Source organism: Saccopteryx bilineata, chromosome 10 (genome assembly GCF_036850765.1).
Source record: "Saccopteryx bilineata isolate mSacBil1 chromosome 10, mSacBil1_pri_phased_curated, whole genome shotgun sequence".
Taxonomy (NCBI): domain Eukaryota; kingdom Metazoa; phylum Chordata; class Mammalia; order Chiroptera; family Emballonuridae; genus Saccopteryx; species Saccopteryx bilineata.
Genome location: NC_089499.1, coordinates 52,239,051 through 52,255,953, shown reverse-complemented (window position 1 = coordinate 52,255,953; position 16,903 = coordinate 52,239,051). Strand labels below are relative to the sequence as shown.

At 48.8% G+C, this 16,903-nt stretch overlaps 1 protein-coding gene across 1 annotated transcript in view; it reads right to left on the bottom strand.

The window, feature by feature from the left end:
* SSUH2 (ssu-2 homolog) overlaps positions 1-16,230 on the bottom strand; it is a 33,408-nt gene extending 17,178 nt beyond the window's left edge. Inside the window, exons 1-4 of the mRNA XM_066244810.1 lie at positions 16,171-16,230; positions 3,229-3,327; positions 2,809-2,890; positions 1,017-1,149 (exon numbers count right to left, since the gene is read on the bottom strand). Of these exons, the coding sequence (XP_066100907.1) occupies positions 1,017-1,149; positions 2,809-2,890; positions 3,229-3,327; positions 16,171-16,198 (342 nt within the window). The 5' untranslated portion in view covers positions 16,199-16,230. The remainder of the gene's footprint in view (positions 1-1,016; positions 1,150-2,808; positions 2,891-3,228; positions 3,328-16,170) is intronic.
* Positions 16,231-16,903: the final 673 nt, after the last annotated feature.

Genomic DNA, 16,903 nt, shown 5'->3' with positions numbered 1-16,903 from the left:
TTCGGGTCCAGGTGCACCTGCCTGTCTGCAGGGAGGCCGTTCGCCCCTGGAAATCTCACTTGATAGGCTCACGAGAGCAATTTCAGTTCCCCATTTCGTTACACAAAGAAATGTTCCAAGAGGCAAATTTTGGAGCGTCAGTTGCCTCTGACAGATGGAGGTCTCTGGAATCCACTGCCCTGAGGGCCCCCTTGGAAGGAAGTCATCTGCCAAACTTCACAGAAGTTCCTCCTTCTTGATCCTCATCCACGGAATCAAACCGGGAAGGTATCTCAGATGTCCCCTGGCTCCTCTTTTTTCATGTGAGGAAGCGGAGACTCAGAGAGGTCAGTTAACTTGCCCAGGGCCACACAGCTACACAGGGTCCCTGCTCTAACCAGTTCCCACAAGGCTGGTCTGATTTCTGTGTGACTGTGTGCTGGCCAGAGTATCGCTGTGCCAGTGACACTAGGAAACGTGAACCTAGATGCTGTCCCTTGGCCCTCTCAGTGTGGAAGGTGACGTAGGTGCTGTTGTTGTCCCGGTTGTGGTCTCAGTGTAGGATTTCCCTGGAGCATCAGGCCTCGGTCATGAATAAATGAGCCCTTGGCACAGACGTGACTTGGGGCAGGCAGAGGACACGGATGGAGGGGAGCAGATGGGCCTCCCTCAGCTCACCCGTGTAAACGCGGGTCAGCCTTGTGTTTGAGAACATGGGCTTTGGCGCCAGCAAACCTGAGTTTGAATCCCAGCTCAGTCACTTCTAGCTGCGTATTTTTGGGCTTGTACCTTCACCTCTCTAAACGTCAACTCCTCCTCTACCAGTGACAGTTCCCCCCACCATGGAGGCAGCTGTGAGGATGGGGTGAGACACGTATGTAGCATGCTTTACACGATATCTAGCACATTCGAAAGAAGCTCGAATGCAGACCAGAGAGGTCGTAGAAGAGACTTCAGCGTCACCGCCATTCGTACACACTGCCCTCCGGACCCTCCTCTCCCTCTGCCCCGCCCCGGCCCGCCAGGCCGGCCCTTACCCTGCACAGGATCTGCTGCCTCAGCTCCTGGATGATGAGGTCGCTGGCGGCTGAGCTGCCATAGCAGCATTTGGAGTTCACGAAGCTGAGGAGGGCTTCACGCGCCACCTCCTCCGTCACCAGGGGGACTCTTCTGGGGACCGAGCAGAGAGACGGGTCTGGGAGGGTCCTTGGGCTCCCCCGGGCCAGGCAGCTCTCCCTGTGTGGATGGAGACTGGCCCACAGCCTGGGAGAGCACTCCTCCACCCGGGGAGGCCCCTGGGCAAAGGGACTGTGTGATCAGAGGCGGTGGGAAAGCGGCAGTGGTCCCCAACCTGCTTTGGGCCACGGACCGGTTTAATGTCAGAAAATATTTTCACGGACCGGCCTTTAGGGTGGGATGGATAAATGTATCACGTGACCGAGACAAGCGTCAAGAGTGAGTCTTAGACGGATGTAACAGAGGGAATCTGGTCATTTTTAAAAAATAAAACATCGTTCAGACTTAAATATAAATAAAACGGAAATAATGTAAGTTATTTATTCTTTGTCTGTGGACTGATACCAAATGGCCCACGGACCAGTACCGGTCCGCAGCCCAGGGGCTGGGGACCACTGTTCTAGGGGACAGTAGAACGTGTCAGCGGAAGTGTGGAGGTCAGGAGGAGGGCTGATAAAATCTCAGAACTCCAAAAATAAAAACCCCTTAAAGATGAACGATGCCATTTCACAGATGAGGAAAACTGACAGCCAGAGAAGACATCACACAGCTAGAGGCAGAATTAGGCCAGACGAGGTTCCTGCCCTCAGGGAACTTGATCTCAGCCACAGGAGCTGTGAGCAACTTCACAGGAACCACAGCCAAGAACCGCCCGACAGCTGTGCCCACAGCTCCTGGCTCACCATGAGAGCCCGCTAGATCAGGTGGCGGCCAGGAGGGAGGCAGACCACCGGCCCCCTCCTCAGCCTTCTCACTGGACTCCTCCCCCTCCCACTGGAAGCTCCCGAGGCCCAGCTGCCAGGTCCCCTCCTTAGGGAAGCCCTCCTGCCCAACCCCTCCTGTAAGCAGGAGCCCTCTCCTCCTTCCTCCCCTCACTTCTCCACATTTCTCCACTCTCCACAGCAGCCCAGCCCAAATGCCTAGCCCCTCTTCTGCACACTATGTCTCTCTAGCACTGGCTCAGCACCCCGATGGGCCAGTGGGAGGCATACAGGCCAGAAGATGGGAAGCCAGGGAGGAGAATTGGCCAAGGGGAGGTGCTCCAGGCTCCCCTTCTCTCTGCACAAAGCTGGAGGGGACGTTGGAGCTCTGCCCAGTCCTCACCAAACAAGGAGAGTGTGGGCTTCTCCAGGGACCAGCTAGCTTTTCCTGTAAAGGGCCAGATAGTAACTATTTCAGGCTCTGTGGGCCACCTGGTCTGTTTCTCCACCACTCACCACTGCTGCTGCAGCGGGAAGCAGTCACTGACAGGAGTCAACAGATGAGGGGGGCTCTATTCCAATAAAGCTCAACTTACAAAACAGGCCATGGGCTGGATTTGGCCCTGGGGCTGTAGTTTGCAACCCCTGATCTCAACTATGATTTTCACCTCTGGCTTGTTAGCCACACAGCCTGCAGAGCAGAGTAAAATAAAGATCCCCAGGCTCTATCCCTGGAGAATCTGACCTGAGAGGTCTGGATCCTGATGCACTATCAGGCTTGAGATCTGTGGCCCTTAAGATCCCCAAGGAGGGCTCTCAGGTCAAGGGTGACTGTGTGGATAGCCATGTGTGCCCCTGTGTGATGGCTCTGTGAGGGTCACCTTCAGCTCACCTATGTTCCAGGAATGAGGACCAGCACCTTTGTTCCTGGGGTCTCGGTGGGGCCTCCAAAGGTGGGAAGAATATCTGTGGTCCTAGAAGAGAGGGGAGGAGTCAGGGCTAGCTCAAATAGACAGACACCTGGGGCCAAAGAAGGAAAGACTGGCTGAAGGTGAGAAAGAACAGATGGAGGAAAAGAATGATGGTTCTCAGACCAGCATCTTTTTTGTCTTAAATGGTCATGGTCATGGAATGTTTATGGACACGAGCTTCTGCCCCATGCCCTGACATTCCCTCACAATGGTGACAAGTGGCTCCCCACTGCCCCCAGAGGAAAGGGGAGCTATCCCAGTGCTAGCTCTTCCAGAGACATCCCCCCAACCAGCAGAAGCCCCAGGAAGTGGCCACAGGAACCAAGACCCCATGGACTTACCACCTCCTTGAAACAGGCAGTCATAGCTGGGCAGGCTCTCCAGGAGTTCAACTGGGGGTGCCAGAGGGCTCTCGGCCTCAAAGCTGAGGTCCACCACACCTGCAGAAAGGAAGGAAGTCCTGAGCCTCGGGCAGGGAGGGCCTACGGCGACTCCACAGGAAGCTGACGAGTGAAGGCAGGCTTATTATAAAAACAAAAACAAAAACACCTCACTCTGGCACCCTCGGCAGACAGAACACGTCTGTAGGGTGAGAAGGGAAGGGGTGATGTGTGAGAGTTGCAGCAGTAATAACAAGGATGGGAAAAACATTGAGAATGGCCGCTCCTGAGGTTTGATAGCCACCTATTCTGTGCCAGTCACCATGGCAGGTGCTTTATACACAGTGTCATATTCCATGACCCTAGAAATAGATGCTGAATCACAGATGGTCAGACTTCTTTAAGATTTCTCTCTTTCTCATTGAAAGATGGGTCTATGTCTCCTCCCCTTGAACCTGGGCAGCTTTAAGACTGCTTCAACCAAAGGAACACAATGGAAGCAATGAAGAAACTGCAACATCTACTTCTGGCCTCTAGGAGCATTCTCTCCTGAGCACTGAGCTGCTATGTCAGACGTCAGACTATCCTGCTAGACAGGCCATATGAAGACGCCCTAAGACTAAATGGAGAGGGATTAGCAGAGCCCAGCCTTCCAGCCACCCCCACCAAGCCACCAAGCATGTGAACAAAGCCATCTGAACCCTCCAGGCCAGACCAAGCTGCCCACCGAATACCACTGAGTGACCTGTTATGGACTACGTGGCCGTGTTGCTCCTCCTGCCTCCCACCAATTCATATGTTGAAATCCTAACTGCCAGTGGAATGAATTAGGAGGTGGGCCTGTGGTGTATTTTGCCAAGGAATTGCAAAAATTAACATTAGTATTTTAAAAGGAAGAATCAGGCCCCCCTTACCCTCCTTTCTGAAGAGAAAAAAAAAAACCTGAAGAGAGAGATTAAAGGGGCAAAAGTTAGTAACTAATCATAGTTTAACTATAGTTCTCTAGGACTGAGGCCACTACTTGCTACACAGAGCAAAGAAGGTAAAACTTATCTGAAAACGTCCTCTTCCCCTTCCTTAAGAGCCTTTAGGACACAATGTTTACATATCTTAATTAAAAATTCCTACACTGATCCTAACTCTTCCTCCCCTCGTGGAGTCCTGAGAGTGACATATACCTCTAGACAAAGGGATCAGGAGCCCACTGCCCTTGCTTGAAAAACCTGTATTCTGTAACATTTTATATGCTCTCTAATAACCATCCTTCTGAAATTCTTAATATATATAAAACTTGTAAACTAAGCAAGCAGGGACTAGCTGATCAGGTTTCCTAACAAGCTGGCCCCAACACTTTTAGCAAAGGTAATTTTATTTAACTTCTTTCCTTATCCTAAGCTAACCATTTCATTGTGGCAACAGGGATGGGTGGTAGACACTAGAAGATTTGGGAATGTCTTTGCCGGGTATGTAAAACAATTATCACTACTGTGTTATCTTGTGGTCTTAATATGTGGGAATGTTTTTCCTTTTAATAGATCCTATAGATAAATGTAAGCTTGTTAGTAATTGACTATTGTACCCTGTTCCCCCTCCTTACCCACCCTAACCGGTACTTGATTTTGTATAAAAGAAGGCTCAGAACTGTATGAGGGCCTATATGATTTGGGACCGTGGCTCATGTAGCTAGTCGGCTAATTAATAAACTCCTCAAAATTTATTCTGTAACCTGCCTTGGTGTCTCTTTACAGTGGGAGGTGACTACATGGAGATGAGGTCATGAGAGCAGACCCCCTGTGATAGGATTACTCTCCTTATAAAAAGAGAAAGCGACCAGGGTGCTCTCTCCCTGGCATATGAGCACACAGTGAGAAGGCAGCTGTCTACAAGCCCAGAAGTGGGTCCTCACCAGACACCCGATCTACCAGTACCTTGGTCTTGGACTTCTCAGCATCCAGACCTATGAGAAATAAATGTTTGTTGCTTAAGCCCCCCAGTCAATGGTGTTTTTGTTCCAGCAGCCCAAACTAAGACAAACTTTGACCCATTACACACAGAACAGAAAAATCATCCAGCTGAGCCCTGCCCAAATTTTTGACTTGCAAAATTATGAAATAAAGTAAAATGTTTGTTGTTTGAAGGCAGTGAGAAGTGGATCCATTTGTTACACAGCTTCCTGTGATGGGGAGTCTTGGCTGAAGCACTCCCCACAGACCTGAGCAAGACTCTCTTGGAGTCACACCATGTTCTGAGGCTCCTTCTGCTCACACTCCATCCTGCCCACTCTCCTCTTACATGTCTGGCCTGCACTGCCTCTGAAGGTTGTCCCTGCCTCCATCTGCTCCCTCTCTTCTTTTCCTTTCACAGGTGTCCCTAAAGGACTCCTGTCACATCTAATGCCATCTTGGTGTGTCTGCTTGTTGGATGACCCAAACTGATAGACCAATCCCACCCCGTTCTACCAATGAGAAGACTAAGACTCAGAAAGGTGGTGACTCGCCCAAGATCACACAGCCAGGAGTGATGACGCTGGATTCAAGCCACAGTCCATTGGTCTCCAAAGCCCATGTTCTATCCAAGAGGTTTTATGAGGCAACCCCTATGGAAGAATCACTCACTATAAATCTGCTGATTTCACTTATATGTGCTATCTAAAGAACAAAATAAATGAACAAACGAAAGTGAAACAGACTCATAGATGCAGGGACCAGACTCAGATGTCAGCGGGCAGGAGAGTTTGGGGGGCTGGGTGAAGGTGAGGGGTGTACAAAGTACAAATCTATAGTTACTAAATAATGTAATGGTGATATAGATTACAGCATAGGGAATATAGTCAACAATATTGTAATAACTATATTACAGGTTATTACTATAACATATAGTTTGTTATATTACAGTTTATTATATTACATATTATATATGACAGGTGGGTACTGAAATACCAGGGGGATCACTTTGTGAAGTACATATATGATTTTCTAACCATTCTCTGCAAAACAGCCCTAGGTGTTAGACCAGTGGAGTCAAACCAGACCTCGGGTCAGCACCCTTGGGACTTGAGTTCTGGCTAAGAATTCCGAGCCAAGAACCTGAGTTCTTGGCTTTACTGTTTACTTAGAAAGTCACAGAGATAGAAGACATAGACTCAGGAAACAAGCTGCGAAAGAAGGGCTCTTGGAGCGTAAGAGAAAAAGAGAGGCAAGGACGATGAGCCTGGGAAGCGGGACAGGGAGAGAGGAGGGCAGGGGAGAGAGGAGGGCAGGGGAGAGAGGAGGGCAGGGCAGGGAGAGAGGAGGGCAGGGGAGAGAGGAGGGCAGGGGAGAGAGGAGGGCAGGGGAGAGAGGAGGGCAGGGGAGATAGGAGGGCAGGGAGAGAGGAGGGCAGGGAAGAGAGGAGGGCAGGGAGAGAGGAGGGCAGGGGAGAGAGGAGGGCAGGGGAGAGAGAAGGGCAGGGGAGAGAGGAGGGCAGGGAGAGAGGAGGGCAGGGGAGAGAGGAGGGCAGGGAGAGAGGAGGGCAGGGAGAGAGGAGGGCAGGGGAGAGAGGAGGGCAGGGAGAGAGGAGGGCAGGGAAGAGAGGAGGGCAGGGGAGAGAGGAGGGCAGGGAGAGAGGAGGGCAGGGGAGAGAGGAGGGCAGGGAGAGAGGAGGGCAGGGGAGAGAGGAGGGCAGGGAGAGAGGAGGGCAGGGAGAGAGGAGGGCAGGGGAGAGAGGAGGGCAGGGAGAGAGGAGGGCAGGGGAGAGAGGAGGGCAGGGGAGAGAGGAGGGCAGGGAGAGAGGAGGGCAGGGGAGAGAGGAGGGCAGGGGAGAGAGGAGGGCAGGGAGAGAGGAGGGCAGGGGAGAGAGGAGGGCAGGGGAGAGAGGAGGGCAGGGAGAGAGGAGGGCAGGGAGAGAGGAGGGCAGGGGAGAGAGGAGGGCAGGGGAGAGAGGAGGGCAGGAGAGAGAGGAGGGCAGGGAGAGAGGAGGGCAGGGAGAGAGGAGGGCAGGAAAGCCATGCTGAGCCTTCCTCTGGAGTGCATTCATCTGGAACTCTCAGGGGAGGGTCCCAGTAGAACATTCATTAGCTTCCCTGGTGTGTCCTTTCGGGGTCATGGTCTCTACTGACGGGTTGGCACCAGGGCAGGGGTCATTAATCAATGCAGCTGGTCCTGAGGTCAGCCATGGCATCCTTTTTCTGGTTTTGCTGCTTTTCTGGGCCTGGAGCTGAAACACAACTGCAGCCCAGATGTATTTGATGCAGGTCAGAATCTCGTTGTCCTGCGGGCTTAACACTTAAGGGCTGTTCTCCTGTTCCCTTATGTGTTCCCCCTCTAGGGGGGTCTAACCCACATGACTAGCAATGTGCCAGGGGAGGAAAGGTGGGGGGTGGGGTCCAAACCGCATGACCAGACTAATGCTAGCGTAGGAAAGGTCACCCTGGGGGCAGGTCCTTGTTTTCCCAGTTTTGCCCATGGCTGTCTACCCTGGGGACCTTCTGTGCCTGGCCCATCATCCTTGCTCTGCTCATGACTGTCTAACTACCTTCCATATAACCACTATGCCATACACTCAAAATTAAATATGAAGCAATATGGAATTTAAAAGTTTTTTTGAAACCTCATCTTGGTCTGTCAGGCTATGTAGATAAAAACAAGAAAGCACAATATGAGAACTGGCCCCGGAGACTTGGGATAACTCACAAGGCATCATCACCCCACACACTGTTGCTTCACTCCCTTCTCCCACCCAGAGATATGGAAGGCAGGACTTCCAACTCCACTGGACATGAGGAGTCTGAGGCTCAGAGAGCTTGCTCGAGAATCCCTGGGGTGCACAGGGGCGGAGTTGGAGCAGGGTAGAGCCTCGTCCTTCCAGTTCCAGCCCCCTGGGCCACCCCGCAAACCTGTTCCCCGAAGCCCCCATGCAGAGAGACAAGAATCCCTCAACTATCTTTCTAGCTGCCCGTTTAATAACAGAAAATTGGCTCCAAAGGGTAAACTGATTTAAAGAAATCATCAGTAGAAGTGACTGATTCTCCCCTCATTCAGTCACTGAAGCACATTCAGGTCAAACTTCTAGCCGATCCACCATGTCCCTTAGAGTCCCCTTTTTCTTCTTTGCAGCTCTGTAAAAAATAAAACTATGTCTTGTTTTTTTTTAGTTTAATAAAAACAGAAGTCAGAAGAATAAGCAGATCTTGTTCTAAATTGGAGCAGCCTAGTTTGTGTCAAAGTGGAGATGGCAGCTGGTGACAAAGCCTGAATCCTGAAACATGGTGGCCAAGAGCAGTGGAAGGAGGGGGGTATCGTTAAGACAAATGAACAACCCCATTCTACCCCCTTCCTCCAAAACGTCTTTATCCTCAAACACATGTGCATCTCTAAGGTTCTTTCTCCTTGTAGGAAACTTACAAAGGAAGCCGAAATAGAAGAATGTTTGCAGATGTAGAGAGTGCCTTTTTTAGCAGGAAAACCTATCTTTTTAAGCAAAAGATTCTGCCAAGAAAGAAGTGAGAGAGCCAGGACAGACATGGGTGTGGCACAAAGTGACATCATCCCAAAGCTTCAAACTGAGGTATGCTGATGGTTACTGAAGTCCTCAATATGATAATATAGAGTTATTATTCATACCTTGGTTCCCAATATTGTTTTGTTTCTAATGAATTCAGTAGCATTGCAGGCTATTTTAGCCACCAGGAACCCAGGGAATGGCAAACATTATCTATAAATAGTCAGGTAGTGAATATTGTAGACTTTGTGGGCCAAGTGGTCTGTCTCAATTACTCAACTCAGTTATTGTGGCCTCAAAGCAGCCACAGACAACTCACAATTGAATAAGAGTGGCTTTGTTCCAATAAAACTTTGCAAAAACAGGTTATGGATCAGATTTGGCCACTGAGCCGTATTTTGCCCAACCTGACCTAGACATGGGTGGATTTGAGTGCAGTCAGGAAGATAAAGGCAGGAATTTGAGCTTTCAGGGACTAAGACCCATGCTCATCCACTGCAGTCCCCGTGAGCCCCATTATCAGAATCAAAGATGAAGATTGGAGTTGGACTGTATCCAGGGTGTCTGCAGTCGGAATCCCTGAGGCTCGGTGGTTAGGAAGCTGGGCTCTGATTCCCTGGAGCTGAGCTATGTAATACATGACCCCATGCCAGCCACACGTCCTTACAGAACTCAACTGCCCAAGTTGTGAAACAGAGCGGATATTAGTGCCATCTAATGAGACAATGCATACACAGCTCTGAGCCTGGCGTTTAATAAATGCTCAGTCAATGTCCTGGACATGAGGAGGCAAGCTCTTCCTCTTTCTTTGTGTTCCTTTAAGCCAGGGGACAGTGAAAATGTCAAGCACAGAAAGGTAGGAGCACCACAGCCCTCTCCCCTGGGATGGCCCCACCCACCCAGAGTCTTGGGTCAGCTGGGGCATCAATACTGTCCTCCTGGAGAAGACAGGGAAATGCCCTGGCTGCTATGTCCTGCTAGAAAACAAACAAAGGGGCAGGAAAAGGGGAAGAATGAGAGGTGGGAAACTCAGAGCTCCATCCATCAACTGGGAGCCACCCTGACCCCGTGGGGCAGTCATAATTCGTCAGAGCTAAAATAATCTCACCATTATGTTAAGTACAAAAATAAAGGGCTCCAGGCTGAACTACAGGCGGATGCGTCATTTCCTGTGCAGATCTCATCAGAACAACAGGAACGCGGACGTCAGGGGGCATTGTGTGACATCCAGCATAGGGCACTCCAAGGGGGCACCAGACACTTCAGTGTTTCCATGGTGTCGGGCTGCGTTCCAGGGCCGTCGGCCAGCTGGGCCCTCCCACCCTAACACAAGCACTGCATCCTGCGGCTCACAACCCGATGGTGCAGGCGTGATCTCTTTTGCGCTTCGCCACAACCACTGTTATTCCCGTTTTGTAACAGAACAAGATGAGGCTCAAAGATGTGATTTGGGGCAATGTGCTCAAACATTCATAGCAGAGACAGAAATAGTCCTTAGAACTTCGGTCCTGGCTCCAAGCCCAATAACCTTTCCACCTAGCTGAACACCCTGTTGCAGATGGCATCATGGTTGCTGAGAAAGTTTGGCAAAGTGTTAGACAGGTAGGGTTTCTGCTCACCAGCCACCAGCTATTTTTTATTTGTACAGAAAGGAATTTTCCTCGTAGAGAAAGGCATAATTAATGGATCACCTCTTACCTTTCTCTTTTAAATGCCAATCCCTTTAGGAGAAACAGAGCCCATGCCTTCTGCTTCTGATTCCAGATTAATTATCTTACAAGCACTGAAGTCAGGCCACTTAGCTCATATGGCTTCCTGCTGCTATCTTGCTTTAGTTTTATATTTTCTTTCCTTCAACACCTGTAACCTCCCCTTTTAAACAGGGAATCCCCCTTCTTGCATACAGTTGGTACACATAAATGCCTTGTAATTTTAATTATACCTAAGACAGAGCAAGAAAGATTCAAGTGTCAAATTTACAGAGACAGAAAACAGAATGGTGTGTTCCAAGGGCGGGGGGGATGGGGAGGTTTTATGTAACGGGTACAGTTTCAGTTGGGGGAAATGAAAATATTCTGGAATGGTTGGAGGGATGTGCTTAATGCCACTGAACTGTGCACTTAAAAATGATTAAGATGACAATGTCATGCGTATTTTACTGAAATTTAAAATGAAAAAAAAAAAAGGAGAAAGATAAGGAGATTCAGGTGATTTAAGATAAAGAAAAAAAAGAAGTAGTCCTGTTTAGCCAAGTAGAATAAACAAACAAATAATAGTCTACACTAATTGAAAACCCTCTGGTTTTAGCAAAACCAGAAAGCCTGAGCGGATTGTCCCCCTCTCTTAAATAACACAGAGGCTCACTGCTACCCACAGCTAATGTCCAAGGCCCTGAACTTGTCAGATAAGACCCTAAATGACCTGTGGGACAGGAAGAAAAGGTTCCCATTTGCTCAAATGATGGGGAAAGAACTCTTTCTGTGTTGTCCAGAGCAAGTTGAGAGGAGAGAAGATAGGTAAATGGGGAGGGCGAGGCGGTAAGGACAGAGAACAGAGCAGAAAGGGGGAGGAAGAGAGAGAAACAGAAGCAAGCCTGCTTGAGGCTTGAGAGAGAAGTGTGAGATTGGCCTTGGCCAGTTGGCTGAGTGGTAGAGCGTTGGCTTGGCACGTGTATGTCCGAGGTTTGATTCCCGGTCAGGGCACACAGAAGTGACCATCTGCTTCTCCAACCCTCCCTCCTTCTCTCTTTCCGTCTTCTCCTCTTACAGCCATGGCTCAATTGGTTTGAGCACATGGGCTCCAGACACTGAGGATAGCTCCATGGAGCCTACACCTCAAGCACCAAAAATAGCTCCATTTCAAGCATGGCCCCAGATGGGGGTTGCCTGGTGGATCCCAGTCAGGGTGCATGTGAGAGTCTGTCTCTCTATCTCCCCTTCTCTTACTTGGAAAAAAGAAGAAAAATAAACATATATATATATATATGAGAAATGTGGGAGTTTTGGGGTGGGGACCTTAAGAAAATATTTGGGGGAGCAAATGTAATGTGAGACCAGCATCAAGAGAAATGGAAAAAGAAGACCTGGAAGTATTCCTTGGAGTGATGAATGCCCCTGTGGTGTGCCAGATAGAATGAAGCAAATGTTACAACACATTTACACATTTCAGTGAGTGGGAATGTGAAACTCTGGCTTTGTAGACAGTGCCGCCATGCTCAGAGAGGCCCATGTGAGGGCTGGGCTTTCTAAGAGGTGCCTCTTCTTTCTAGAGGTGATTTGTCACTTCATGACACTGAGGTTTGCATTTATCCTCATACACATACCATGCCATTTCTGCCAGCCTTGCTCTGGCTGTTCCTGCCCATGACACCCCACTACCGGGTTTAGCCTGGTTCGGCCCAGATCTCACTTCCTTCAAAGCCAGCCTGGGTGTGGTTCTCCTCTGTGATTTCAGAATGCCATTGCTTTTGAGGAGAGAACTCCACTCTCTATCATTGCTTTTGCCAAATGGCTTTATAAGAATTATTATTTGTAAACTACCTGTTTGGGGTCTGCCTCCCCTGCTAAACTTTGAACACCATGAAGGTAGGTCGATGTTTTATTCATCCTTCCCCCAGCCATGAGCACAGCACAAAATAGCTAGCCTGCTGTGTAATCTTAGAGGAAAAATCACTTAACTTTTTAGGGCCTTGATATCCTTTCCCTAAAACAGAGAGGAGCCAGGAGCTGTGGCTGAGAGAGCTCTGCACCCTCGCCAGGCACCTCAGTTAGTTACAGCAGCAGTTTTCAACCTCTTTACACTGGGGGACTGGTGAAAATAGGAGAACTATTTCAGAGACCACTAAGGCAGAAATCACCCTGAGCATAAACGAATTTGACTAAGATCATTGGGTCTGTAAGCTTCATACAACATCGGGGTAGTTAACTCTTTTGTTTACCCTCATGAAATTTCTGGAGGACCAGTCTGCTGATCAGTGGTTTAAAAAAGACTGGGTTAGAGCATCCAACCAATAGGCCAAGGTTTCAGGTTCAATCCCTGGTCAGGGCACATACAAGAATCAATCAACAAATGCATAAATAAGTGAAAAAACATATCAATGTTTCTCTCCCTCTCCTTTCCTCTCTCTCTAAAATCAATCAATAAATTATTATTTTAAGAGAGAGCTCTGCAAGCAAAGGAAAGAGTTCTTTGGATCCTGTCTAAGCTATGGTATGACTTCATCAAACATTTGTTTTTTAGTCTCCAAAGGGGACAGTATCTGTCCATTAAGGAGATTCCAGACCTATATCCCCTTCCAGAAGTGTGCAGCCCACAGAAAAGGCCATGAGGCCAGGGCCAACCTGGCAGGGAAGACCTGCTCTCCTGGTAGCCATGGTCCATCCCAAGGGATGTCTGGAAAACCCTGAGGCACCAACGTCAGCTGGGCCCCTGCCGGGGTCGCCAGGTTCCTTTGCCACCAAGTGACCATGATAGCTTCAGATCCAATCTCAGATCTCCAACTCAGAGCTGGGGCGAGGGCGCTCTAATGAATAAGACTTGGGGAGCAAAGCTAGTCTGGATGCCAAAGGGAGAGTCCCATCTCTTCAGAACTGAGTCACTGATGGTGACGATTCTGTGGACTCAGATCATTTCCCCCGCCTCCCTAGGGATCAGTGCCCGGGGTAAGGAGGTGCCACTGAGGTCCTATGGTCCTGGACCAGAGCGGTCTCCTCCTAAAATTACCATGGGCTCTAGTTATAGCCCTTCTTACTGAAGAGGCTCTTGCTTACCATTTCTGGGAGAGGCTTAAGACTGCAATAAAAGAAATTTGCCTGACCAGGCAGTGGCGCAGTGGATAGAGCGTCAGACTGAAATGTGGAGGACCCAGGTTCGAAACCCAAGGCTGCCAGCTTCAGCGTGGGCTCATCTGGTTTGAGTGGGGCTCACCAGTTTGAGCCCAGGTCACTGGCTTAAGCGGGGAGTCACTCGGTCTGCTATGACACCCTACCCCCATCCAGGCATATATGAGAAGGCAATCAATGAACAACAAGGGTGCTGCAACGAAGAACTGATGCTTCTCATCTCTCTCCCTTCCTGTCTGCCTGTCCCTATCTGTCCCTCTCTCTGTCTCTGTCACACACACAAAAAAGAAATTATATTACAAAGGATATGGTTTTTAGAATAAGGGAGGGGATTTTTTTCCTCTTCAGTTCTGAGCTAGGACATCTTCCTCTAGAAGAGTAATTTAAGAATTCACATTACTTCTGGGACCACTGAAGAAACAGGACCTAGTCAAACTAGAGACAAAAAAGACTTTGACACCAAGTAGTAGAAGCTCCAGGGAAAGAAATATCAACTCAATAGAAGAAAACTTTTACAGCATCAGCTGTAGACAAGGGATGAGCCCTCCACTGAAGGTCTTCCAGTCAACAGTGAGAGATGCTGCCTTCAGGTGGTGATGCTGGCAAGTGCTAAAACAGCCTTCCAGGTGACTTCCATGCAGGTCCCACATCCCACAATGTCCCTACCCATGCCACCTTAGGTCCCTAAGTGTTTCACTGGAAAAGGATATTCTCTCACTGAAGCTGCCCACAATATAGACTCAAAGACTAAGAGACAGCACATTAGTGACTGGGAAGGGGAACTCAGCTGGACAAAGTGGGCAGCCATTTCTCACTTAAAAAGGGACATTTAAATTTTGAAAGTCCTATAGCAATTAGTAAGTCTGAAACCTGGAGAAAAATTTACATTGTTCCAGAGCTCATCAACTTAGTTTTTAAAAAGCTTTTCTGGGCAGTTCTAGCCCAAGCAGTAGCCTTTAAGTGCTGACCTAAGGCTTGATTATGCTAGAAATCAGCACACCATATGACACTATGAAAGAATCAGGGTTTATCACAACTTTTAGAATTTTAAGGGAACTGAAGCATTCACCTTACTCTCATCTTGCTTACTAAAAAAATGATGTCAAAGCAGAAACATCATAGGTGATTATATCTTCCATTAATAACAGATTAATTTTAAAGCTCTGGGGGACAAAAATCTGATAATTTTCTAGTCAATATTTATTTCATACCTATTCTGGGCTGCATGATGCTTTAGATCATTTACATCTAATTAATGCTTTACTAAGTCTGGAAGATGAAATCATCTCTATTTTAATTGGGGAAAATAAAACTCAGAGAGGTTAGGTGACTTAAACAAAGTCACCCAGCAATTAGGAGGCACACCTTGAATTTGAATTGAGATCTGATAGAGCCCATTTCTACTAAGAGAGAAACTCCCAATAGAAATGGAAAGACTGCTAATGAGTAGTGTTTTGAACAGGAAAGGTTGCATTTGAATGTTAGGAGAAGCTTACCAAACTAAGACTATAAATATACAATTTTTAATATATCAGATTAGGTCCTCTTTAAACACATGCTAAAATAGCTCCATATAGCTTCCATTTCAACAGGGAAAAGAATCCCAACAAAATTTAACTTGCTCTCTAAGATTAGAACGAGTTCATTTAATAGCCTACTCCGGCTCTGAAGCTCAAAGTGTTGAGATTGCAGCATCAACAACAGAGAGTGTTGGGCTCTCAAGGGACCTCCAAGGCCACCAAGTTCAGTAAGTATGAAAATGTACTAGTGTCATTTCATGTGAATCGTCTCTGAGATTCAAAGAAAGTCCATGCAGCCCTATTTAAAAAACAAAAAACCACATTTAAGAACTCCTCACCCATTCTCCTTTTCTAGATGAAAACACTGGGGTTCAGAGAGGTGAAATGACTCGCTGACAATCACACAACCAACGCGTAGCACCGTCAAGACCTGAGCCCCAGCCTTCCAACTGCCAATCTGATACTGTACCACAGTCAAGAATTTCCCTTTTCTAAACATAGCACATGTTTCCCTAAAATATCATTTCTTTCTTCGTCTCTTTAAATAGTCCTTGGATTCCATTGTCCTCCCGTCCCAGCAGTGACAGGACGGGCCCGCCCAGGCTGCTTCAGGAGCCGCAGCGAACACACGGGCTCTTTGCTGAAGGGAGATCATGACTAAACACCTTTCGTGACATTTCATTAAAATTAACCTCATCTAAGAACTGAACCCAACCATGACTGAAACAAAATCCTGATATTCTCACTTACACTTGGCGCTGGAGGAGGTGAAGACTGTCAGCCAGAGGAAGGAAGGATAAAGATGGCAAGACTTGGGCAGTAGTAACGTGGCTGGGGCAAGTTCTCATCCTTCTCCATTGCCCAGAGGCCCTCGCAGAAGAACAGCCTAGGCTGTCGGTGGGCTTTGCACACGAAGGGAGGGAAGGAAGGAAGAAGAAGAGGAAGAAAGCGAGGCGTCCAGCAGAGCAGACACAGATCCCGAGACAGTACTGAGGACAGAGGAAGGTTTCAGCTCCGTGCCCCCTGAAGAGATGAGCACCCCGTGCCCGCCCGGGTGTACTTACTGTCCTCGTCACTCAGGTCCCTGTCCATGGTCTGGACGTCCAGCCAAAGAGGTTTCTGCCCTTGCAGTGGGCCCAGGCTACCGGGATCTGAGGGACCACTTTCGGCCCCTCCCAGAACGGCAGCCCATTGTTACCCAATTTGAATACAACAGAGGGAAACATCAGAGGGGAAGCACTTGGCCCATCAGAGCAGCTGCCCGGGACCCAATTTACAGGGGGCTCCAGGAGCTCCCCCTCACCAGACTTTCTGCTTGCCAGCCTCTGGCTGGGTGCCTCTTGTTACCTGTGTCCTTTTGACCCCATGAGGGACACTTCACGATGCCCACTTTTCTGAGCTGAATTCAAACCTGTGTCCGACTCTCAAGTCAGAGCTCTTTACTGTGCTGTATTGCTCATCTGTAGGGGACAGGCTTCTGCGTGCTGTGCAGGTGGGGTGGGGGATACAGAACAATGTAATAACCCCCCCCAAGGGGGAGAGAAGGTGTGGGAGGGACCTCTCAAGTTCTGCGCATAAACTTCATCTCACTGGGGAAGAAACGAGGACACACTGCACATTATGGGATGGCCAGCTCCCAGCCCAGGCTATGTGAGCCACTGCAGTCACCACACCAACCCAGCCCGCTGTGACACACCTGTGGTTTTTCTCAAGGTCTTTCAAGCCTTTTGCATTGGGGTTTGGCATTCCTTCAGCCCCTTGGAAGATCACCCTTCTCATCCAGATGAGTCTAAACAA